Here is a 25,686-nt window from a genome sequence, read left to right as displayed (position 1 = left end):
GCAATTTCACAGGGCTAATGATGGAGGTATTCCTCCCTTTCATGGAGAAGTTCTTAATCGTTTATTTTGATGCATTCTTGTTTTTTTGTCCCGATTCATCTCTTCACTTTATCACTTATGGCCAAGGTATTAAAAAATGATTACATAACCATAACGACCAGAATCATTGCTCTTTAAATTGTAATGGCTGTTACAACCCATTGTTATGGGTTGATGCATTTTTTATTTTTTATTTTTAAAGAACATGTATCGTATTGGTAATTATGGTGGTTGTTGCACTCACCGTCACCGTTATTAAATACCTTCCTTATGACAAATATTTGATGTACTACTGGGAGGCACTATTTGTTCAGTTGAAAAAGTGCTTCTTGTTAATAGCGATTTGTTTTTGGGGGTATATCGTGTTTGTAGAAGGAATGACGGTTTACCACAAGAAAATCAAGGCCATTATGGAGTGGCACACCCCATGAACCCTTTTAGAGGTCCATTCTTTCCATGAGTTTGTGACATTTTAGTGGAGATTTATCCAGAATTTTAGTACAATTATTGCACTTGTCACCATGCATATGTGGAAACAAGTTCAAATGGACTTCTAGACTTTAATATCAAAAAGGAAGAAAAAGAAAAAAAAAATGGCAGAGGCCTTGCACTTCTAGACTTAATAAAGTCTTTGAAGTGGAACACAGTGGTTCAAATGTTAGCATTTGCAGAGTGCTGAGTTGGGAAGGAAAGCCAATTGTTTTATCTAGTAAAAAGCTTAATGATGCACAAAAGAACTACTTCACTTGTGATCTCAAGATCCATGTAGTGGTCCAAGTGTTACGACATTGGAGCCATTACCTTATTCATCGCGAATTCATTCTATACTTGGAGCATAAGGCGTTGAGATATTTCGACTCCAAAAAAGAAGCTAAATGCTAGTTATGTAAAGTGAATGGCTTTTCTACAAGAACATATTTTTCCTTTTGCGGCACAAAACTGGAAGTAGGAGCAAAGCCAAATCCTTTGATTAGGAGGGTGGTTCTGTTAGGAATGCTCCTCGTGGAAGTCATGGGATTCGAGGCTTTAAAAGAGAAATAGGAGGATCCCATTTTGGCGAAGTGCTCAACAAATGTGTGGATGGCCAGGATCCAAAGTATGAATTTATCTCACATGATGGGTATTTATTCAAGGTTTCTTGTTTAGTATACCGAAATGATTGTTGTAGGAAAAGATCCTATTCGAGCTACATAGAGGATTGGGTGGACATTTTGGAAGAGATAAACATTGACTGTGGTGGAGAAAAATACTACTAGCCTCATATACACCATGACTTTGAACGTTTCATAGCACGATGTCACCGATGTCAAGTCTTCAAAGGTCATAATTCTAACAATAATCATCATAACTGAGAAAATCATAAAGGAATCATTCAATGGAGCGGGCCATCACTACAACCATGGAGTATGGAATTCAATTACTACTTAGGTTGGATCCGTCGAGGGATGAGACCTCACGATCTTGCATGGTCACACCCAATCGATCAATGAAGATCACTAGTCCGAAGAACCAAGAAGTTTCTCGGATTAGGGATTTGAGAATTTGGGGATTTAGGGTTTAGATCGGTTCTCAAGATTTTGATCGAAGAGGACTTAGCCAAAACAAAAAATAGAAGAAAGAAAGTTATTACCTTGAGGAAGTTGGAGGGGCACAAGACGAAATTAGAAGAAGAAGATCAAGGGAGAGAAGAAGCACCATTAGAGAGAAGAGAGGAAGGAGGCAACCAAAGGGTTTGCTTTTCATTCATCAATAGTTGAAATTCGTGTTTAGGGCTTTACCCCACTTAAATAAGCAAATAAAGACATAAAATTACTAAAATACCCCTAGAATAAGCAAATAAAGATATAAGATTACTAAAAGACCCCTAACTAAGTCAAAAAATGCACAAATAACATAAGTATGGGAAATTTTGTGCGCTCGGTCTTCTTTCTCCAATCTTCCTTCACATGTGTCTTCCCTAAGTGGGGTCTTCTATATGTCCAATCACATGTGAAAGGTCTTCAGCTCCTCAATATTCGCCTATCCACAAGGACGGCACTTGTGGTTGGCGCTTTCTTCGTTGGTACACCTTGAATGCACCTGTGTCCGCATCAATTCCCCTCGGGTGAGAAAAACTCGACTCCGACGAGTTGAAACCTTTGTAGCGCTCGAGTAGATCTGGATCAATACCTTGCAATGCGTCGCCCGACAGCCACGTAGATTCAGACGATGGTTTGTTTTTCCACCTGACAAGATACCTTTGGAAACCCCCATCTCTCGTGGATACTATCTCGTCATCCAAGATTTCCTCAATTGCTTCTTTATGGGTAATGGGAGGGGTAGCAAACTCAGAAAAAGGTTGGGTAGCAAACTCAGAAAAAGGCCATGAAAGGGACGATGTATCAATAATGGGAGTATGGGCACGGACTAGATCTTCCACATTAAAAGTTGGATTAATGCTCATTTCAGGTGGAAGGTCAACCCGATACGCGTTGGACCCAACCTTTTGTAATATCTTGAATGGTCCAGCACTACGCGCTTGTAATTTCTTTGCAGATCCTTGAGAGAATCGCTCTGGCCTTATTCGCACCATTACATAGTCTCCTTCTTGAAATTCTTGCACTTTACGATGAGAATCAGCTGAAACTTTATAATCATTATTGCTCTTATTTAACCGCTGTCTAATATGTGTATGCAAATCATGAATATGGCGTGCGAATGCATCGGCTGACTCAGAATTGGGTAACAGACATAGGTAAGAGATCTATGGGCATTCTAGGTTTATAACCACTTACAATTTCAAAAGGACTCAACCCTGTAGATCTATTAACTGACCCATTATAAGCAAGTTCAACAGTTGGTAAAATTAGGTCCCAAGTCTTAACATGTTCACCCACTAGACAACGTAGAAGATTTCCAAGGCTACGGTTTACCACTTCAGTTTGACCATCTGTTTGTGGGTGGTAAGCAGTAGAAAATTGCAAACGAGTTCCCATAATGTGCCACAGTGTCTTCCAAAAATAGCTAGTAAATCGAACATCACGATCAGACACTATGGTTTTAGGTAACCCATGGAGACGCACCACACCATCAAAAAAGATACGAGCAACATGAGACGCATCTGACGTCTTCGAACATGGGAGGAAATGCGCCATTTTAGAAAAACGGTCCACAACGACAAAAACGGAATCGTGCTTTTTTATAGTCTTGGGAAGCCCGAGCACGAAGTCCATACTAATGTCCTGCCACGGAGCATGTGGCACTGGCAATGGCGTGTACAGCCCGGTATTTTGCTTTCTTTGCTTTGCCAGCTGACATGTTCGACACTGCCCTAAAACTTTGGCTACGTCTCGCTTGAGGCTTGGCCAATAGAAACGATCTTCCACGAGGGCAATGGTCTTATCACGACCAAAATGGCCAGCTATCCCTCCTGAATGAAGCTCCCAGATGAGGAATTCACGAAGGGACATACGGGGAATACAAAGTCTGTCTCCCTTGAAAAGAAAGCCATCTTTAAGAACATATTCACCCATAATATGCTGGTCACTAGAGAATGACGCGTAAGTACCCCCAAAATCAGGACATATGGGGTATTCATCTTTCAGTTGCTCAAATCCGACTACCTCTACACTCAAGGAGTTGAGCAACGCCACTCTCCTACTAAGGGCATCCGCTGGTTTGTTTTCAACCCCGGCCTTGTGTTTCAAAACAAACGAATATTCCTGAAGAAACGCTACCCACTTGGCATGCCTTGGGTTGAGTTTCTTCTGAGAATGCAAATATCTCAAAGCCTCATGGTCAGAAAACAAAACGAATTCTTGCGGTAGGAGGTAGTGTCGCCAATGTCTCAGGGATTGCACTACCGCATAAAATTCTTTATCGTAAGTGGAGTATTTTTGTTTTGCCTCATTCAGTTTCTCACTGAAATAGGCCACTGGGTGTCCTTCTTGACTCAACACTCCACCTATACCGACACCAGACGCATCACACGCTACTACAAAGACTGTAGAAAAGTCAGGTAGACGCATGACAGGAGCTTCCACCATCTTGCCCTTAATTTCTTTAAAAGCCTTGACGGCGGCTTTAGACCACACGAACTCTCCCTTTTTCATGCACTCGGTAATGGGAGCCATGATCGTGCTAAAACTCCTAATGAACCGACGATAAAAAGTTGCTAGGCCGTGAAAACTTCGCACCTCATGAATGTTCCTTGGTTCTGGCCACTCAACTATGGTCCCTGACTTTTTCAGGGTCTGCGCGCATCCCTTCAGATGACACTATAAATCCTAAGAACATAACTTGGTTAGACATGAATGCACATTTCTTAAGATTAGCGTACAACTTTTCCTTCCTAAGGACACTACAGACCTTCTTTAAATGTTCAAGGTGTGATTCCTTAGTGGTACTATAAATAAGAATATCGTCAAAGTACACCACTAGGAATTTTTCCATGAACGGCCTCAAAGCTTGGGTCATCACCCGCATGAAAGTACTAGGTGCGTTAGTCAAGCCGAAGGGCATGACCAACCACTCATACAACCCATCTTTCGTCTTAAACGCCGTCTTCCACTCATCTCCGGGCGTATACGAATTTGGTGATATCCACTCTTGAGGTCTATCTTAGAAAATATAGTGGACCTGGCCATCATGTCAAGCATATCATCAAGTCTAGGTATATGGAACCTATACTTGACAGTAATTTTGTTTATAGCACGGCTGTCCACACACATGCGCCACGTGCTGTCTCTCTTTGGCGTCAACAATGCAGGCACGACACACGGGCTCATACTCTCTTGGATGAAACCCTTTTGCAGAAGCTCATCAACTTGCTTCTTCAACTCTGCATGCGCTGCAGGGTTCATCCTGTAGTGAGGAAGGTTCGGTAGAGTAGACCCTGGGACAAGATCAATGGCATGTTGTATGTCCCTCATAGGTGGCAACTCATTCGGTAAGTCTTCAGGAAATACATCATTGTATTCCTTCAGGACCGAGGTCACCACACGGGGCAACTCTGATGGAACCTCAGGTGTAATTTCTCTAGCTACAAGGGCATACACCATAGAATCCTCCTTAGCCTCTTTTTCAAACTCTCTTGCGCTGATTATATGTAAAGACTTAGGTTTGGATTTTCCCATTTCTCTAGGCTCACTTGCCTTCTCATCCTTCTTCTTCCCTAGTGTATTCTCAGGTGGCATGGGATTAAGTTTGATCTTTTTACCATTATACATAAAAGTACACGCATTCGAACGGCCAAAGATCGTGACATCATTATCGAATAGCCACGGTCTACCTAGGATAACATGCCCCACATCCATAGGTAAAACATCACACCACAGGACTCTTTGTATGACCCAAACTCGATGGGGACTAGACATTACTGGGTGACAGTAGGGATGTCTTGTCAACCCAAGAAACTTTATACGGATCTGGATGAGGTGTGGATTTCAGTTTTAAGCGATCTAAGGTGCTAGTGGAAATCACATTCTGACAACTTCCACTGTCCACTATCACCTTACAATTCTTTTCACCACACTTGGCAATAGTGTAGAAGATAGTGCTTCGACGCCAGTCAGCACTACTTCTAGACTGAGCTAACACACGCCTGACTACTGCAAGCGTTGCTTCTCCATCCACTTCTTCATCAGTAAGTTCTCCTTCAGGGTGATACTCTTCAACTTCATAATCACCCTGGTCATCTCCACCCTCGTGGGATTCGCCTATAACTAAGGCTCTCCCACGGCTCTTCGTAGGACACTGATTAGACATGTGGCCAAGGTTGCCACACTCATAGCACCTCACTTGGCTCATGTTACTAGGACCGGCACCAAGAACCCCTTTGCCCTTGTCCTCCCTAGGCCTAGGCGGAATGGTCGCTTGTGCCCTAGGTTGACTACCAATATTAGGTCTAGTTCCTTGGGAACTAGATCTAGCACTGGAGTCTCGGGACTCAAAACGACGAACGACAGGAGCCTTCAGATATTGCTCTAACTCCTGCACGACTTGATATGCTTCATCTAAGTCCGTTAAGGGCCGAGTAATAAGCTCGCGCTGAAGATCCGCACAAAGGCCCGTCTTAAAACGCGAGAGCGTTACTAGAGGGTCTTCTCGGATATCACATCGCATCACATACTCTTCAAATTTAGCGATGTAGTCAGCGGCAGACATTGACCCTTGGCGTAAGGATTGCCATTGGTCAAGGAGTTTCTGACGGTATGAGAGAGGAAGGTACTTCTCCTTCAACTTCTCTTTCATCTCATACCAATGTGTGATAGGGGCTCTACTAACTCTCTCTACCCTACGCTCGGTGTTGGTCCAGAAGAGCTTGGCTTGACCCACAAGCTTCATCTTAGCAAACCGCATTTGACGGTTTTCTGACATGTCATACCACTCAAAGTAGTGGTCCATGTCAGCAACCCAGTCAAGGAATGCCTTGGGATCCAAGCGTCCATCAAAACTTGGAGCCTCAACTCTCACACTCTTCATCGCACGCTCATCTGGATCATAACGGTCTTGATGACCACATGTGGCTCGTGCCTCTCGCACCACACCACGACCGTTACCACGATCTCTATCCTCACTACCACCACGTGTGGCAGCACGTTCTTCCATGATTCCTTCCACTTGGGAGTGCACATCTTCCCCTACAGCGGGGTTTTCCTTTTGGGACGCCTCTAGTTGCTCCACCTTAGTCATGGTGGTGGTAATTTGGTTCTCAAGGCGGGCAAACTCACGCCTTTGACCCGCTTCTAGGGCGGTTATCTTTTGTATCAATTGAGCAAGTTGCTCAGATAATTGCTCGTTATTCATGGTAGGTTGAAGTCCGAAACCTCTACCTCTTCTCGTGGGCATACAATGAAGACTTGAACCAAACTCTACCTAACTAGACTACTAGGTGTTATGACTTTCAAGATGAATGCGATGAATGCAAAACTACTATGAACTGACACAATTAAGTTGAAACAGGAAACAACTCAAATCTGAAAATTTTCCAGATTAGGAACTTTCTAAAATTGAAAAGTTTCTAAAATTGAAAACTTTCTAAACCTAGAACTTTCCTAAGTTAAACCTAAAAATCAAAACCCTAATTTGATAACTCGATCTAGACAAAAACCATGCAAACCTGGCTTTGATACCAAATTTGACGTAGGACAGCCCTAATTATGATGCATGCTCATGGAAATAATTAAACAGCGGAAATAAAAGGAATAAATGATCTAAAATTCTAACAATAATCATCATAACTGAGAAAATCATAAAGGAAACATGCAATGGAGCGGGCCATCACTACAACCATGGAGTATGGAATTCAATTACTACTTAGGTTGGATCCGGCGAGGGATGAGACCTTCCGATCTTGCATGGTCACACCCAATCGATCAATGAAGATCACTAGTCCGAAGAACCAAGAAGTTTCTCGGATTAGGGATTTGAGAATTTGGGGATTTAGGGTTTAGATCGGTTCTCAAGATTTTGATCGAAGAGGACTTAGCCAAAACAAAAAAATAGAAGAAAGAAAGTTATTACCTTGAGGAAGTTGGAGGGGCACAAGAAGAAATTAGAAGAAGAAGATCAAGGGGAGAGAAGAAGCACCATTAGAGAGAAGAGAGGAAGGAGGCAACCAAAGGGTTTGCTTTTCATTCATCAATAGTTGAAATTCGTGTTTAGGGCTTTACCCCACTTAAATAAGCAAATAAAGACATAAAATTACTAAAATACCCCTAGAATAAGCAAATAAAGATATAAGATTACTAAAAGACCCCTAACTAAGTCAAAAAATGCACAAATAACATAAGTATGGGAAATTTTGTGCGCTCGGTCTTCTTTCTCCAATCTTCCTTCACATGTGTCTTCCTAAGTGGGGTCTTCTATATGTCCAATCACATGTGAAAGGTCTTCAACTCCTCAATATTCGCCTATCCACAAGGACGGCACTTGTGGTTGGCGCTTTCTTCGTTGGTACACCTTGAATGCACATGTGTCCGCATCAACTAGCCTCATATACACCATGACTTTGAACGTTTCATAGCACGATGTCACCGATGTCAAGTCTTCAAAGGTCATGTGCAGAACAATGGTCTTTGTATGTCATTTTTTTTCTAGTCACACTATGGGTGGACATTTATATGGATTTCATTTTGGGTCTTCCAGACTCTAGGGAGCATGTTCAATTTTCCTTGTGGTGGAACTTTTTCGAAGATGGCCCACTTCATTTCATGCTAAAGGACGAGGGACAAACGCTACACATTGTTAGAGGTTGTGCAACTTCCTAGGATATTGAAAACAATAACTTCATACTGCGATTTGAACTTTGTGGGGCAATTTTGGCGCACTTTATGAAAGTGGTTGGAGACAAAGCTCCAATTCTCTAGTGTATGTCATCCTCAAACAGATGACCAAATTGATGTAGTCCACAAGAGCCTTGGTAACCTCTTGACGAGTAATGTAAGCAACAACATACCTCAGTGGGACTTGGCTCTACCCCAAGTTGAGTTTGCCTATAATAGCTCAGTAAATCATACCTATTGAATAGGATGACGACGGATAGGATAACGATGACGAAGACGATGACGAATATTTTGGAGGAATATTTGTCGGGATGACGACGACGAAGACGACGACGGCAACGAGGACTTCAGTAGCAGAAAAAGGAAAGTCAGCGGTTGATGAACACATTCAGCCCTCTCATAGAGAAGACGAAGGGGATTGGGTAACAGTTCAGCGCAGAAGAAACACGAAGGATTCTGCTTCTCAGGGACGATCCAAATATTTCTCATACCCGACCTTATTCGTCAAAGGATATCCCCATGGGTGGTACCCCCTTAATCTAGAAAAGATCTTTGGTCGAGCAGGAGCTGTCATGGAAGTGATCATGCCCAGAGACAGAGAGTGGGGATTATCGTGGGTTCGCTCTCATTCGCATGGGAAGCGAGGCAGAACTGGCTAATTCACGGATTGAGCTTTGGAGAAAAGAAGATTTTAGTGCAAAGAGCGAGGTATGGCCCAGAATCGTTATCTGCTAAGCAGGGTCCTCTTAAAAACGTTTCAACCTCATCTCATGTTCCTTCTGCGAAACCTACCTCCGTTTACTGCCCTGTTCCTGCAATTCCTGAGAAGAGGGCATCTCAGTCATTTAAAGAAGCTCTACTTCTCGGTGCCCCTGCTCAACCTCCCATTCCATCGTCCGTTGATCTGAAGGTGGGATTGATGGAAATGGTTGATAACCGACGCCCTTCTTCCCGGGACGATGACACTGAGATCGCTTCTGACTCAGTTATCACCGTCGATCAAGATATTTTTTCTCAAAATAGTGCTGATTTAGCCAAATCTATTGTCCTGATCACTACAGAGGGAGCTACCATTGCGTCGATCACGGATTGGATTTTCCATAGGATCGGGATTAAGCTTGGCTTATCCGACTTCAAACCGTTGGGATGTAATGCGCTTTGGATCAGGGCGGGAGCGTGTCTTCTCCCTGATTTGTCGGAGATTACTATGTCTAATTCTCCTTCGGTGATCAAAGTTTTGCCATGGGAAGAATTTTCCATCTTAGTCAAAGAAAATATATGGGTTATTATCTGGGATATTCTGATGGAATCTTGGTACGATGAATTCTTAATAGCGGTCGCCTCATCCCTGGTTTTTCTTCTGGAACTGGACTCTAAGACGAAACTGGGTATTGAAGTTGGGGTTATCAGAGCCAGGATAAGGAGAAAGAAAGGCTTTCCCCTTCCTGAGGCTGTGAAGGTGAAGGTCGACAACCGTTCTTTATTACTTCCAGTTCAGCAGGAAATTCCTAGTTATTCCCAACCTCGATGGGGGGAAGTTTGGAGTAAGAGAGAACCGAAGTGTTCGCCCTCTGTGGAAGAGACGAACTTCGACGAAGGAGTCCTCCCTTACTCTCGCGGACCGGAAGTTTGTCAGGCGGGAAAAACCGATGCTAGCCATCAACGTCTCTTCTCTAACCGTTCGAAGGAGACACGTGCTACCCTCTCTGCAGCTCCAACGCCTCATATGTCAGACGATATATTTCGCTTTGCCGCTACGGGATCGAGCACTAAGGAGAGCGCTCCACGTGCCATTTGCTCTGCTTCCAAAGTTCGCAAGGACGTCTCCCCTCTGTTGATGAAGACTCTGGAGAGGACATGTAAGCGTCGCCAGCCCGCTCGCAATTATGACGGAGACGTGCCTACAGCCTCCATCCATCTGCCTACTGACACCGCTTCAGATCCCATCTCAGCCGTCCACGTGTCCGATCATTCTTTTCAAACAGGGCCATCGTAGCTGTTCATTCCCGGTCCTTATGCATCGGGTTCGGGTTCGACTCGAATCAACTTCTTGTCAGCGCTTCGGGGCCCGATTAAAATCACGGAGTCAGTGCCCTCTAACCTCTCCCCATGTAACGTTTCCTTTCCTGCCCTCCCCTGTCTCCCGGGTCCTTCCATTGGGTTTATCCCCCCTCAGAAATGGGGCGAAATCTCTTTTGAGGAGGCCGATTCCGATAGTCTGCTTTCACACAGTCAGCCTTCCAGTCCTGCGTCCCTGACTCAATTCCCTGTCCAGACCTTTGACTGGACCGAAATGGGCCCCCCTTACGCTGTTTCAGGAGAATTTATCCTCTGAAGTGTTAGACGCTGAACCACTGCAGGTATGTTCCAATTGCCACCCTCATCAGCAAGACTCCAGTACCTCTTCTTCAGGTTCCCCTCAAGATCCTTCCTCGGCGAACAGTTCAGATGGGCAGAGTAGAGTGGACATTTTTGATGCAATTCAGAATAAGAAATGGATCAGAGATGCGATAGGACACATAGGGAGATCCCTCGGTTTATCTTTTGGAAACAGACCTGAGGATTACATTAGTTTATTCCAGTTCATCGAAAATCGTGGCAGACCCCTTCCTCCCTCCAGAACTCCCTCCAAATCAGTCCAACGACAGTCCAACAGAGAATTGCTTCGCCTTCAACTGAATCCAGAACCAACGTCTTCGTTGGGGGGTTGACGTGGTCGCAAGGGCGCTCGGGGTAGCATAGTTCCCCAATGATTATTATATCTTGGAATGTTAGGGGGCTGGGTTCTAAGCAAAAGAGGGGTTTGATCAGGAAATCCATCAGCAGGAAGAACCTGGACATTGTATGTCTTCAGGAGACCAAAGTTCCCCGTTTCTTTGATAGACTGACGTCGTCAATTGGGAGAGCCTGCGATGTTAATCGCGTTTCTTTGGATGCTGTGGGCTCGTCAGGCGGCATTCTGGTTGCTTGGAAATCCTCCAATTGGGCGTTGCAATCTTCTCTGCTCGGGAACTTTTCTGTTTCCGTCATTCTGCAAGCTAAGTCTTCTAATTTCTGTTGTAATATTATTGCTATTTACGGTCCTAATGAAGAGTCTCTCAGGTCTTCTTTTTGGAATGAACTGACTTCGTCCAGACAGTCATTCTTAGGTCCTTGCTTCGTAGGTGACTTTAATGTCATTCGTTTCTCTGACGAACATTCACGTCTTAGGAGAACTTCTTTGGCTATGCTTCAATTTTCCGAATGGATTCAAGTGCAGGAGCTAATTGACCTTCTTTTGTCAGGGGCTTCATTCACCTGGTCCAATTGCCGCAAAACTCCTATTCAATCGAGATTGGATAGGTTTTTGCTCTCCTCAGAGTGGTTGGAGGCTTTTCCTCCAGTATATCAGGTCGCCCTGCCCAGAACAACCTCCGATCACTATCCGATCTTGCTCTCTATGGAGGAAGGCCTTTCAAATTTAATCTAGCATGGCTCAAAGTTGAAGGCTTTTAGGAGAAAGTGGTGGAATGGTGGAGTTCATTCCAGGTGGAAGGTTTCGCGGGCCATAGATTGTTGTGCAAGCTAAGACTCCTCAAAGAAAAAAATCAAGGACTGGAAGGTTAAAGAGCTCAACAAAAGAGCGAAGGAGACGAAGTCCCTTTTGGCAGAACTCCAGCAGATTGATGTGTCAAATGACGGGGAGGAGATACCCATTGAAATTCTGTCCAGACGGATTCAGATTATTTAGGCTTTATCTGCCCGTGCCTTGGAAGATGAAGTTAATTGGAAGGTCAAATCTCATGTGAAGTGGCTTAAAGAAGGCGACAGAAATACTAAATATTTTCATAATACAGCCAATCTGAGAGCTCGTGGTAAAGCCATTCGCTATATCACAGTGGACAATAGACAGATTGAAGATAAAGATGAGATCGCGACATGTGCGATCGACCATTTCCGATCTATTCTTTCTTCTGAAGGATGGTCCAGACCTCGGCTCGATGGAATTGCTTTCTCTGCTATTTAAAGATCGGAGTCTGACTTGCTGGAGGCTCCCTTCTCTATTGAAGAAGCGAAAGAAGCTGTTTTTGCTATGACGGGAGATAAATCTTCCGGGCCAGATGGTTTCAGTATGGTTTTCTTTCAGGGTTTCTGGGACGTCATTCAATCTGACATTATGGATTTTCTCCGTGAGTTCCACGATAGGGGGAAGCTTTCTAAAGGTTTAGGAGCTTCCTTTATCACATTGATCCCCAAAGTCTCTGGTGCATCCGCCCTTTCAGATTACAGGCCCATTAGTCTCATTGGAGGCCCTTACAAGATCCTAGCTAGAATTGTGTCTTCTCCTCTCGCTGCCGTTATGGGGAGCCTAGTTTCTAAACATCAAAACACGTTCATAAAAGGGAGACAGATTGTTGATGGTGCGCTGATCGCCAATGAATGCTTTCACTCTTCCCATAGATCTAGAAGAAAAACTATATTTTACAAGCTGGATATCGAAAAGGCTTATGACTATGTAGACTGGGATTTTTTGCATTACATGTTGCTGTGCATGGGCTTTGGTGATAAATGGCAGAGATGGATCAGATCGTGTGTTCAGTCTGAGCATTTCTCTATCCTCTTAAATGGCACCCCAAAAGGTTTCTTTCCTGCCTCTAGAGGATTACGCCAAGGCGACCCTCTTTCCCCTCTTCTGTTCCTTCTGATTGGAGAAGCTTTGTCGCAAATGATTCTGAGTGGGCAGACTGCTGGGCTGTACGGAGGTACTTTTGTCGCAAATTCTGTCATTCCTATCACTCATATTCAATTCGTTGATGATACCCTAATCATGATCGAGGCTGATGAAATATCTGTTAATAATCTTCATACAACTTTAAGATGTTTTGGGGCTATTTTGGGTCTGAAAATCAATATGGCCAAATCAAAACTCTATGGGGTGAACGTTTTGGCTTAGGAGCTATTTGATTACGCTGATATTTTGGGCAGCTCTTTGGCTTCCTTCCCCACCACGTTCGTTGGTTTCCCCCTTACTGTTGGTCCCCCACCGATGATGATGTGGGAAAAAATTATTGCCAAAGCTCAAAAGAAACTTGCTACGTGGCAATGTTGATATTTGTCGATTGGTGGCAGAATCACTCTTATTAAAGCTGTGTTGTTCAACCTTCCTCTTTACTACATGTCTCTTTATAGATGCCCGGCTCCTGTTCTGAATCGCATTGACGCGCTCAGAAGAAATTTCCTTTGGTGAGGTAAAAAAAACCATAAGAAATTCCATTTAATGGACTGGAAAGAAGTATGTACTCACTATAGGAATGGGGGAGCTAACATAAAAAATCTCGAGACAATGAATTCAGCTCTAATGGGTAAGTGGCTCTGGCGCCTGGGCAACGAATCTGAAGCTCTGTGGAACATCATCGTCAAAGGAAAATACGGCTCCTGTCCAGGTGGTTGGTGGACTAGTGAAACCTCATCATACAGAGCCTCTTTTGTCTGGAAAGGCATCCTGCGTCATAAAACTGTAGTGCTTTCAAATATAGGCTTTGTTCTGTGCAATGGAACGAGAATCAGGTTCTGGGACGATCAGTGGATAGGCGATTACACACTCAGTAGTAGATTTCCGGGTATCTTTAGAATTGCTGCCAATAAAGACAGCATGATAGCTAGCAACTATTCCTACTCAGGAAACACTGGGGTTTGGGAAATCAACTGTATCAGAAATCTGAGGGATCGGGAGGTGATCGAATATGTCAATTTGCTTCAATGTCTCTCTACTATTTCGTTGGACGCTTCCTCTCTCGACAAACTCAATTGGAATCGCCATAGGTCCGGCAATTTTTTGGTAAAATCGTTATACGTGTTTCTGACTCTCAACTCTTCCTCCTCGTCGCAGATCTCCCATCTTTTGGAAAACTGCAGCTCCTCCCAAGTTCATTTCTTTTGACTGGCTCGTAGCTATGAATCGGATCCTTACGACCGACAATCTCAGGAAGCGTGGGATGCAACTTGTTAATATTTGCTGCTGCTGCATGCGTGATGAAGAGATAGTAGACCATCTTTTGGTCCACTGTCCTTTTATCTCTCTCATTTGGTGGGACTTTTGGCCTAGATTCAATTTTGTTGGTTGCGTTCCTTCCTCTGTTGCGTCCTTGCTTGCAGTTTGGCACAGCCACAAGCTTGGCAAAGTGAAAACCAGAACCTGGAGAACGACGATTAATGCAATTTGGTGGGCTGTTTGGACGGAAAGGAATGAGAGAGTGTTTAACGACTCTCGGGCTGTGGCTAAATCTGTGGGATCCTTTGCCAAAAACTTGGTTTTTGAATGGGTGACGAATGTAATGGGATTAAAAGACTAATCTTGTTTTTTTAGGCTCTTAGTTTGCTTCGGGTCTGCTATCTCAACAGTCCTTTTTGTATGCTTCTTTCTTTTAATATATTTTCTTCGTTACCTTCGAAAAAATAAAAAATAAAATAAAATCATACCTATTGAAAAAATTCCCCATTTGAGATCGTAAGATAGGAAAAGTCCATATCATGTACTTGACTTAGTACCATAACTAGTACGAGATTGAGTGAAGATGCTGATGTTTTCACAAGGCACATCTAAGACTTGCACGCTCAAATGTAGAAAAAGATTGAAGGGAGCAAGGCCGGATACTGGGAAGCGGCGAATGAACATTGGCGGGAGAAGATATATAAACAAGGTAACTTGGTTATAATTTATTTTTGCAAAGAAAGGTTTTCGAATGGAACTTACAACAAGTTCAAATCTAAGAAGATTGGTCAATGCCAAGTCATGACAATGCCAATGAGATCGAGTTGCAAAATGACTTAGATATCTCACCAACTTTCAATGTGCAGATTTGTTCTAGTACCATGGCTAGATGTCTAACGTGCAAGATCAGGTCATTGTTGATATGGATGAACAACTCCTGAAGAAAAAGAGAGAAGGAAGAATATGAACAAGTGTTGTGCATGAAGACTATTGACACTTAATGGGCCAATACAAGTAATACTTGCTGAAATGGAAGAACAAGGCCTATTCTAAATGCACATGGGTCACAGACGACAAATTGATCCAGACCTCTACCAGTATGAAACGTCCAATTCCCAAACGTTTGAGTTTTTTCCAACACGGGGGGAGTGATGTAGGCCTACGGCCCAATGTAAGGCCCATCACATACTGATCTTGGGACGTTTGTTGCAAAATTTGGGACTTAAATGTCGGAGATCACATTTGTCGTTTGTGAAAGATAGGGGGATGATGTGGAAGATATAGTTAAAGCTTTTGGGGGTATTTAGTAGATTGTTTTTGCTATTTTAGGCCAAATCTTTGCTAGTGAGATTTTTATTAATTTGCTAGTGGGATTTTTATTATCTTAAATAAATTATAAATTGATTTGAAATTAATTCAGATTGATTTGAAAGCAATCTAATAGTTGATGGATTTTCATTAAACATTCATTGGGATTGTCTTTAGGGGGTGCAGGAGGTAGGCATTCCATATTTTCTGAGTTTTGAGTTTTCTTAAGTATTATAAGAGAAGAAATTTGATAAAGTTATTTCTCCCTCTCTACTCTAATATTCTTATGGGTATGTTCTTTTCCATTTCTTTGTGATTTGGTTGTCAAGATCTCATTAACTTGATAACCGGGTTCCACCAAAGTCATAGTGATATCGGAGACCTGTGTGCTTTGGGTTTTTCTCCCAATTTAATAATCTGATTGAGTCATATGATCAGATGTGTACTGTTATTTGTTAGATGAAATGGATTTTAAAAACCTAGGGACTAGTCTTTCGAGGCATATGTTCGATGCATGCTAAAGAGTTTCTTTGTTCTTCACTTTGACAGTTCTCCATGATTCCTGTTGAGTTAAAATTGTTTCATTTTCTAAGAAAGACAAAATTGTTTATGTGCTGATAAATGGGAAACTTCAATCCTTTCATTTCACAAGATTGAATGGTATACATGTATCTTGCAAAGGTAGCATCATGATGCTTCTGTCCTTAGTAGGACTTACTCTCTAATTTACAAGGGCTTCACATTGAATAAACTCATTCTTTCAGGTCCAAGGGTGGGAGGTTTGTTCTTCGAATTGAAGACACTGACTTGGAGAGATCTACTAAGAAATCTGAGGAAGCAATGCTACAAGATCTGACTTGGCTCGGTCTTGATTGGGATGAAGGTGGTTCCAAGATGACTCGTAAAATCTTGGGTTTATTTAATCAGTATCTAGTGTTTTGTTTTGAATTAATGTCATTCGTTTGTGTGATTCTATGTTTCAGTAGCTTGATTTCAACTTGTGTTGGTTACTTGGTAACATACTAGATCACTAGATTATATGAAAATGAATTCACTTGTAGCTCTTGACTGGCTCATTGTAACTGAAGCCATATTTGTAGGTTCCATGTCTGAGTTCCATTTCCCCGGAGCATTAGAACACGACTGGCATGGCATAGGCATACATCTTGACTTCTGAGGCATATATCAAAGTCATTCATAGTAGAGCCGAAATTTGAAACCCAGGGTTAATTTTCAGGTAGCTCTGGATCAAATAATGTTCACCTGTAGTCCTAACTCGAAGATAGCAGAGACAAAATTTGAAACCCAGTGTCTCTCTCTCCCTCCTTTTTTTTTTCCTCCTGTCACTAGAATGCCGCACTTGTAGTCTACAACAATTGCAACTTTGAACATATCCTGCCCATGTATATTTAGTGCAATACAGTGCTTATGATTTCTGCTATTGATTTGAGTCTAAAAGGAACGACAGATTTGTCATCCACTGGAATATAGCAGAGTAATGTGCTAAAATTGCAGGCCCTGGTGTTGGTGGAGAGTTTGGTCCTTATCGGCAATCTGAGCGGAATGATTTGTACAAGCAGTATGCTGAGAAGCTTTTGAACTCTGGTGATGTTTATAGGTGTTTTTGTTCTAATGAGGTACTTATATACTGTAAGCCTTGATGTTTATTTTCATTCTTGCTCATGGGTTCTGTTTCTTTGATTGATGGCCAGAAATAATCTTATCCTTATTGGATGGTGACCACTTTGATTGTTTACAGGAACTAGAAAAAATGAAGGAGATAGCAAAGTTAAAGCAGCTTCCACCAGTATATACAGGAAAGTGGGCCACTGCCACGGAGAGAGAAGTACAGGAGGAGCTGGAGAAGGGGACACCTTATACATACCGATTTCGGGTGCCAAAGGAAGGGACATTGAAAATTGATGACCTAATCCGTGGTGAAGTAAGTTCCACCATCAACTTGAGCTTGTTATTAAAAAAAATAAATATTAATTATTCTTCCTATCAATGATCTTATGGTCACAACTCACATCAGCACTTCTGAGGACTACATGAAATGGGACCGGGCTTTGCCACTTTCTGGAGATAAACTGTCCATTTTAACTGTTATTCTTTTTCCTCATTGTGTTCAGTTATGTATTTAATCATATATCTTCTTTTAATTGTCTGATAGTGTCATGAAGGTCAGTTGGAGCTTAGACACACTTGGAGACTTTGTGATTTTGAGAAGCAATGGCCAGCCTGTATACAACTTCTGTGTCACGGTAGATGATGCTACCATGAACATATCACATGTTATAAGGTAAATTGTACTACTTTAGAATGCCGCTGCTCCCTTGTGAATTAATTGCCGGTATTAGGTGCCATTCCTTTTTTAGCCTGATGGTTTTTCAGATTGTGTAAATCTTACTATTTGCTCACCTCTTGCATTCAGGGCAGAGGAACATTTACCGAATACCCTGAGGCAGGCATTGATATACAAAGTAATCTTGTGGGAGATTTTTTTTTGTTTCGTTACTATCTTCTATTGGTTCTTTTTTTCCCTCACTGATGCAGGTGTAACCAGTTCTGAGTTGCATTGCTATTTTACAGGCTCTAGGTTTTTCAATGCCTTACTTTGCACATGTCTCTCTAATTCTTGCTCCTGACAGGAGTAAACTATCGAAACGTCATGGAGCAACTTCTGTGGGTCAGGTATTTAATGATCATCCCAACCTGGGTCTGTAGTTCCTTGGTAAATATTGAGCTCCAGTATCTTCCTTGCCTCTCTTCTAATTTGAATGGAGACTATAAATTATTAATGATTGGATGTATTTTTATTTTTATTTTCCTTTTGGCAGTTCAGGGAGATGGGGTATTTGCCTCAGGCCATGGTGAACTACCTAGCACTTTTGGGTTGGGGTGATGGTACAGAAAATGAATTTTTCACCATTGAACAGCTTGGTTAGTATTTCTGGCTTTTCTGTTACAAATATCATGGATGCCTATGCTAATGATAGCTAGGATGAAATAGGGATAGACCTTAAGTGTATTCAAGTTCCGTTGATTCAATGTAAATGTCATGGTGACAGTCGAAAAATTCACAATTCATCGTGTTAACAAGAGTGGAGCTATCTTTGATTCAACAAAGCTAAGGTAAACACTGCTTTTTTGGCATGATCTTCTTTCACAATATGAATGTTTCAGTTTAAACTGGTGTCTTATCTTATGTTGTGATGGGCTTGTTTCCAATAATAGTTTTGGAAGGAACATGTGACGACAGAGAGTTTCAACCTTGCATTCAGCAGTGTGCTGCTGGTCATAGTCGTTTATATACTTACACTCTTGGTTACCATGTAGCTATCATTCAGTCAACAATTCCTTTGCCATCTTAATCACCTTCTCTTTTTGCCAAGTAACATCTAGTGTTCTTTTGAGAAGCACTACTGGTTAGTGGTTCTTGTTCAATTTTCTTCTAAAAAGTATTGCGAACTTCATCTATTTAGGTTAGGTATTTTCAGTGATTGAATGGATTTGTCAAAACATGCAGGCAGTATTTAGAGCTTGTCAAACAAAAAAGCGGCAGCACTTGATATTGGAAAGTACATAACCTCTGAAAAGTATTTATTATAGGTTGGCTATAACTGGTTCTGTGCACTGATAATCTTGACAAAAGAAGTAACGATGCCACGCAGGCCCTTTGAGTACTGATAAAATGTCTTGTTATAGTGATTTTGCATCCATTGCTTGAAGCTCAGTTTGTTACTATGCATTTGAGCAGCTGATATGGAATTCCAGGCAAAGGAGTTTTAGTTGGACTACTGATTAGTTCACCGCGGGGACTCATATGCTCTCATAAGTCAAAACACTATGATAGCTTTAGGATATGTATTTGAAAAATAGCATCGTTTGAACATATATTTGCAACTCAAAATGACTACCAAGAAAGTAAGAATAATGGGGGCTTTGACGGTGTATTGATTTAGCTAACTTTGCTTGTCTTCTTTTTGTATACAATATGCTTATAGTGTTACACGGTGGAAAGCGTCATCAAAATAACATATTTAAGGCCTTGAGTTAATTTCTTATCTGTTTGTTAGTTGTAGCTTTCTGTTCTCTGTTGCCATGGTTACTCTTCATGCTTGCCCTAATCCATGGTCTTGGATGCAACTCATTTGCTTTTAGTTTGCTTATTGAACATTGTCATCGGCGTCATCATCTTAACCTTTTCCCCATCAAGTTGGGGTCGGCTTTTGAATGGTAGAATGGAAAAGGTTTTACAATTGGCTGCCCACCAGTTTATCAACCATCCTCTTTTACCTGGTCTCCTGAACTGGTCATGGCAGAGGCTCACATTGACAACAGTCGCATGCCAACATGGTCCCACACTCCCACCTGCTGGCATTTGCCCCAGCCCAACTAACATGCACGCTCCATAGGGCAAGCAAGCAACGGAGGGTCATGGAAGGGCAGTTAACAAGCCAAAGCAGTCACACTCACACCCCTCACTGCACCTTTGCGTAGCTATTTTGCACTCCCCCAATGGGTAATTTGTGAACACTTGAGTTCTAAGTTTAAAGCATCTCTTCCCACATGCACATGGGGATGTTAATATGCCCGAGATGAACATATTTTGCATGAATGTAAAATAATAAATAAAATCAAGGCAGTGGGTGAGATTGAGAATCAGACACCCTCTACATGGTTTTACGAGGATCCTCTGAAGGTTGCGGCATATGTGTGGTCGGCAGGAAGGAACAGGGTGCTTATTGTGGATAATCTCCAAAAAAGGAAATGGTGCTTCCTAATGTGTGCTTAATGTGCATGAAAAAGGCAGAATCGGTTAACTATCTTTTCATCCATTGCCAGTTTGCTCACGAAGTGCGAAAGAGGTTCCTTCGAGCCTTTAATACTCCTTGGGTGCTACTGGAGTCAATTGAATCTCTCTTATTGGCTTAGCATGAAGGTGGGGTAGGAAGAGAAGGCAGGGGGGGTGCGTGGTGGTTAGTTTTATTGGCAATCTTATTGGCCTGTAGCACTAAGGACATCGATGTTTGTAATTTAAATTCTGCTTCTGGGATAGTGGCGTTTGGGTCGTAGTTGTCTTCCCTGTTTACGGTTTCTGTGGTTGGTGGTTTTAATAAAAGTTTTGTTACTATTCAATATATCAATATCTATATCTAGCCATATATATTTATATATTCGAAGTATTATTCTACCATATATGTTATTGAACATGTTTTATTCATTACATATTAATGGTTTCAAACCACCCTTACCCACAAAAAACAAAGAAAATGGATAAGCTATTTTGGAGTTGTTGGTTGGTCTATCCTCATCCATTTCATAGAATGTGTATGCTGCCTTATATATAAATATTGATATAAATAGTTCAAACATATTCCAGCATCACTCCTACCAAACACTGGACCCTCTATAAAGCTGCAAATTTCTCGACACGTTGTGATTCCTCATAACTCAACCTTTAGAGCATTTACCTGTGGCATGATACATGATCTCTATTTGTAAGGATGCCTCCTGCATGTTCCAGTGTTGAACATGATGATAGGTATGGCAGCATGAATTATGAACAGGTATAAAAATCTGAGATTTCTGAATGAAGGTCATGCACTGTTTGCTCTGCCAAACCACTTAATCCTACAATATAGTTATTGTGGAGGTACAACAACTTGTGTTTGAGGATCTTAATCCGGGTACATACAAGCTTCTAATTTTTCAAAATATTGTTGAAGTATGGAATGTGAACGGAAAATATCGAACACCTCTCTCTAGGTTCACTAAAATTTTGGATAAATTTATATTAATCTCATAACATATTGCAGCTATGTTTGTTTTATTCTGCTGTTTTAGATGGAAAATTTTCTGTAGTTTTTGGTCTTCCCTGACATGTTCCCCCCCTCCTGCATGCTAAAGATGGATGAATGGCCAGCATTTAAGAGCTCTTCCATCAGATGACTTGATCAAGATCTTAGGTGAGCGCTGGAAGAGCACTGGCATCCTCACAGAATCTGCAGGGGTATTTGTGGAAGTAAGGCTTGTCTTTTCCAACTCTCGACTGCGAGTATCTAGAATTTTATGGGGCAGTTTGTTTTAGTTCTCATTTCCAGCACATTGTCAGTCTTTCTGTCCACATGATACACATTCTGCTGGTCCTCATTGTCATCCTCATACATTTTATGGCTCTTTCTTGACCATAAACGGTTCTTTGAAAAAAAATATTTTTAATTCTTCATGAAAGAACTCATTGCCATTTTCTGATCTTTGAGTACTGATTGCGTGAGTGCTTGCAACTTGGCAAACAAATAGAAATGAATTTCATGTCTTCAAGTGGAGAACACACAGAAGTGAGTAGATAGATTCCACAGGAAGATGAGCCTTGCAGAATTTCAGGACCATTTTCTATTTATTATGTTGGTAGGATACTAATACTGCGAGATAAAAATTCAGTTCAAATTAGTGCTAGCCATTGGTATAGATAACTCTGCAATGGGCTGGGCTGAGGTCCAGCAAAATAAAAAATTTGAGCAGGGCCAACCTGACCAGTTCAAAATCTGATCTTAAACAAAATTCAGGCCCACCTGTTGCCAGGTCTAGGTACGGAACTGTTAAAGAAACAAAACCAGGGTGACAGTAAGTATGATATTCAACCTCTAGGGGTGACTATAAGCTTGAAAATTCTTACTTGTTTCAAGATTGAAAGTATGAACATTCATGTGATATATCCAAGAAAAAATGGTATCTCCTTTTCTTGCTTGTGTATTTGGCCTTAATGTCCTACGCAAATATTTTTGTTTTAATGTTTTGCCTTTATTACCTAATTTAGCTTATGCTGCATTTGGTGGCACCAAATATGATGAAATTTCATGAAGTTTGGTGCAACCAAATGCAGCCTTATATAGAAACCACGAGCTAATAATCGCAAGCTCAACTAATACTCAGGAAGCAACCGAGTTGCTGAAGGATGGGATTGACTTGGTGACAGATGCTGATAAAGCGCTCTCAAACTTGCTCTCATATCCATTACATGCTACGTTAGCAAGGTACCCTCTTGACTATCTATGAATTGTGGTACACTAGAAAAGTTGTATCTAACTGCACCCTGCATATAGACACAACTAATGGAAAAAAAATATAAAAAACAAAAGGTGCCACTCCAGTCGTGTTGCCAATATGGATATTTTCTTTATATGGATAACAGGGCCTATGGATATATTGGAAGCTATTTGGACCTGCCCTGGTGCAGATATTTAGTAAGATTTACGGCCATCTGCGTCCATGTTCACTTTGTGAATCTGATCTCTCTGCTTTTATGCTTATGCAAGCTATGTCCATGGAATGAATTTCCTTCTTATGTTCGAATATACTCTCTGCTTTACCTGAAATTAAGCATGAGCGGCACCTGTTTTTCCCCTGAATTTTTCTTGCATTCACCTAAAGGCCATGTTGGGAAACCATGGATTCTATGCCAAACAATAGAAAAGGAAACAAGGGTTTTCTTTGATGTGCAATTTGTGTTGTTTGGATAGTTAAGAAAAAGGTGGATTCCACCAAGCAATCATTACACTTTTTCATATTTTGGATTCTTGGCACAAGTACCTAGGTGAGTATTTTGAGAGGAATATGAGATCTCCACTTGTTATCCAACAATTACTGTGTTTCAATATGTCTCGTGGAAATCATCACTGCATAATTATTATTTTTTGTTTTCTTTTTCCTTAGATTCCATGTATCCCCTATGTGCAACTATGTTAGCCTGATGTAGATATTCTGATGTTGTTGGTGTGGTTATTATCTATAAAACTGAATTATAACATCAGTGCAATCTGCAGTCCTGAAGGTAAATCCATCATAGAGGACAAGCTTTCTGAAGTTGCGGCTAGCTTGCTTTCCGCCCATGAGAGTGGAGAACTCCACAGCGCCCTCGACGAAGGCCATGCTGGTTGGCAGAAGTGGGTGAAGAGCTTTGGCAAATCAATGAAGCGCAAGGTTGGCTTTTATCAGACCCCCAGTGACATTTCAAAATGTGTTTTTCACAGGTCTTTTTTGAGAATCCAGTAGTAGCCCCAATTTTCTTCACGGAACAACACAAGACTTTGTTTGGATGGGATTCGAGAATGGATTCCTCACGTGGGCCTGACACTTCCCACAGAACCCAAATAATGGGAGGATTCCATTTCATGGAAGCATCCGAGGAACGACAGAATAGGATTCATGTAGCTGATCCCAATTAATTTGCATAAGGCTTAGATGATGATTCTGCAAAGAGTCCGAGGAAATATGATGTTTGAGATTTTGAAATCTCTCTTTAACATAACAAAAAATACACTAAAAGATATTATCATGAGATTTTCAAGAATATCAGCCGATGTTAAAATGTCGCCCTTTTTTGCAATAAATAATAACCTTAAAGAATTTGTTATATAAACATATATTTAAAATTAAATATATTTATTAATTTACAATTTATATTTTTAAGTATTTTTATTTTCCTGCAAGATTTTCCCAATAATATCCTGAGAAAAAACCTCAACTTTTGAAAATCTCCCAAGGAATTTCTGGGCTGAAAAATTGCTGAGAGTTTATTCCTGAATCCCTGTCCAAAAGAATCCAAAATTCGCACATTTTATCCATGTCTGATCTTCTTTTTCTTGGCAGGGGAAATCTCTCTTCATGCCTCTCAGAGTGCTGCTGACAGGGAAGCTCCATGGTCCCGACATGGGCGCTAGTGTCCTTTTGCTCTATAAAGCCGGGACCTGCGGGCTGATCTCTCCAGAGGCAGAGTTTGTAACACTAGATGAGAGGCTCAACATTCTAAGGGAGTTAGACTGGGAAGCTTTCAACAGAGACCCTCAATTAGAATCTGCGGCCACTGTATCTCATTGAGAATTCATGGTTTTGATTTGTGTTTAAAGTATTTAAAATAACCAATTTCGGGTGGTATGTCGGTTTAGTTGTTAAATATGGTTGCAGTCATGAGTGTCTGATCCCATACATGCTGTGTATGCGTGTAGTATCAATGCGATGATACAACCTAATGTACTGTTTTTAAGCTGTGATATTAAATTCATCAGCCTTTGGAAATTCAAGCAATGGATGTTGGGGATTTTTTTACCATGTCTGGGGACCCAATTGCAGTTTTTGGTGGGGCCCACGAAGCGGTTATGAAAGGCTTGTGGTAGATGTTTGTGCAAATGGTTCTTTAGAACAATTCTTCTAAGCCCAGCTTGGAGTTGCTTATTTACTACAGCATGCTTGGGATTATTAGTTGGAACTTGGAAGAACCCTGTGTCCCCATCTGCTTCGATATCCTCCGTGCACGGCTGGTATTGGTCTACTTGAATTAGCGCTGACTATCTTTTTTCCTGGACTTCAGCAGTTAGGATTGTCTGATTGGCCTGGGTTTTGGATATGGTCACATCTATGGTGGACTGCACCTAATGAGTGGCCTGGATCGTGTTCCCTGATAAACCTGCTTGGGGTAGCGTCTACCAGAAGCATGTGCTAGTAAGACCATCATCCTGCAGAGATAGTAAGGGCCTGTTTGGCCGGACGGATCCCATGGGATTAGGAGGGATGGGATGGATTTTAAGGTAATGATGGTGGTGTCAGTGGATTGGTTTAAGATCCATGGGATTGCTATATACCGGGACAAGTTCACCGTGTCTGTTTGGCACACTGGGTATATCCCAGGATTTTACCTTCCAATCCCTTCCAATCCGTCCAACCAAACATGCCCCAGGCATATCTCGGGATTTTACCTTCCAATCCGTCCAACCAAACACACCCAAGGTACAATTGAACGGGATTAGGAGGGATGAGATCAATTTTAAGGTAATGATGGTGATGTCAGTGGATTGGTTTAAGATCCATAGGTTTCCTATATCCTGGGACAAGTTCATCGGGTCTGTTTGGCTCATTTGGCATATCCCAGGATTTTACTATCCCATCCCTCCTAATCCGTCTTAATCCGCCTGGCCAAATAGGGCCTAACAACTCTGCATCGTAGGTTTCATGGAAGATCTTGAAATATCCTTGCATGTGGCTCGAAGTTGTCCCTGCCATAACACTCTCAGGATAATCTAAAAACATTCAATGGTAAAATCA

The 25,686-nt window shown here is 41.7% G+C and overlaps 1 protein-coding gene across 2 annotated transcripts in view; it reads left to right on the top strand.

Moving 5' to 3' along the window:
• The window catches only part of LOC131219232 (glutamate--tRNA ligase, chloroplastic/mitochondrial), a 29,105-nt gene extending 4,437 nt beyond the window's left edge, over positions 1–24,668 (top strand). Inside the window, exons 2-13 of one of the 2 annotated variants that reach the window (XM_058214285.1) lie at positions 16,347–16,465; positions 17,098–17,219; positions 17,342–17,524; positions 17,766–17,884; positions 18,017–18,065; positions 18,175–18,276; positions 18,423–18,525; positions 18,654–18,717; positions 21,496–21,610; positions 22,522–22,622; positions 23,412–23,568; positions 24,238–24,668. In XM_058214285.1, the coding sequence (XP_058070268.1) occupies positions 16,347–16,465; positions 17,098–17,219; positions 17,342–17,524; positions 17,766–17,884; positions 18,017–18,065; positions 18,175–18,276; positions 18,423–18,525; positions 18,654–18,717; positions 21,496–21,610; positions 22,522–22,622; positions 23,412–23,568; positions 24,238–24,465 (1,462 nt within the window). In that variant the 3' untranslated portion in view covers positions 24,466–24,668. Of the gene's footprint in view, positions 1–16,346; positions 16,466–17,097; positions 17,220–17,341; positions 17,525–17,765; positions 17,885–18,016; positions 18,066–18,174; positions 18,277–18,422; positions 18,526–18,653; positions 18,718–21,495; positions 21,611–22,521; positions 22,623–22,780; positions 23,339–23,411; positions 23,569–24,237 lie in introns of those variants that run through there. The other variant, XM_058214291.1, reaches the window with a different exon arrangement.
• Positions 24,669–25,686: the final 1,018 nt, after the last annotated feature.

Source organism: Magnolia sinica, chromosome 1, assembly GCF_029962835.1.
Source record: "Magnolia sinica isolate HGM2019 chromosome 1, MsV1, whole genome shotgun sequence".
Lineage (NCBI taxonomy): Eukaryota > Viridiplantae > Streptophyta > Magnoliopsida > Magnoliales > Magnoliaceae > Magnolia > Magnolia sinica.
The sequence above is the reverse complement of the archived record's forward strand: the minus strand, read 5'-3'. Positions and strand labels throughout refer to the sequence as shown.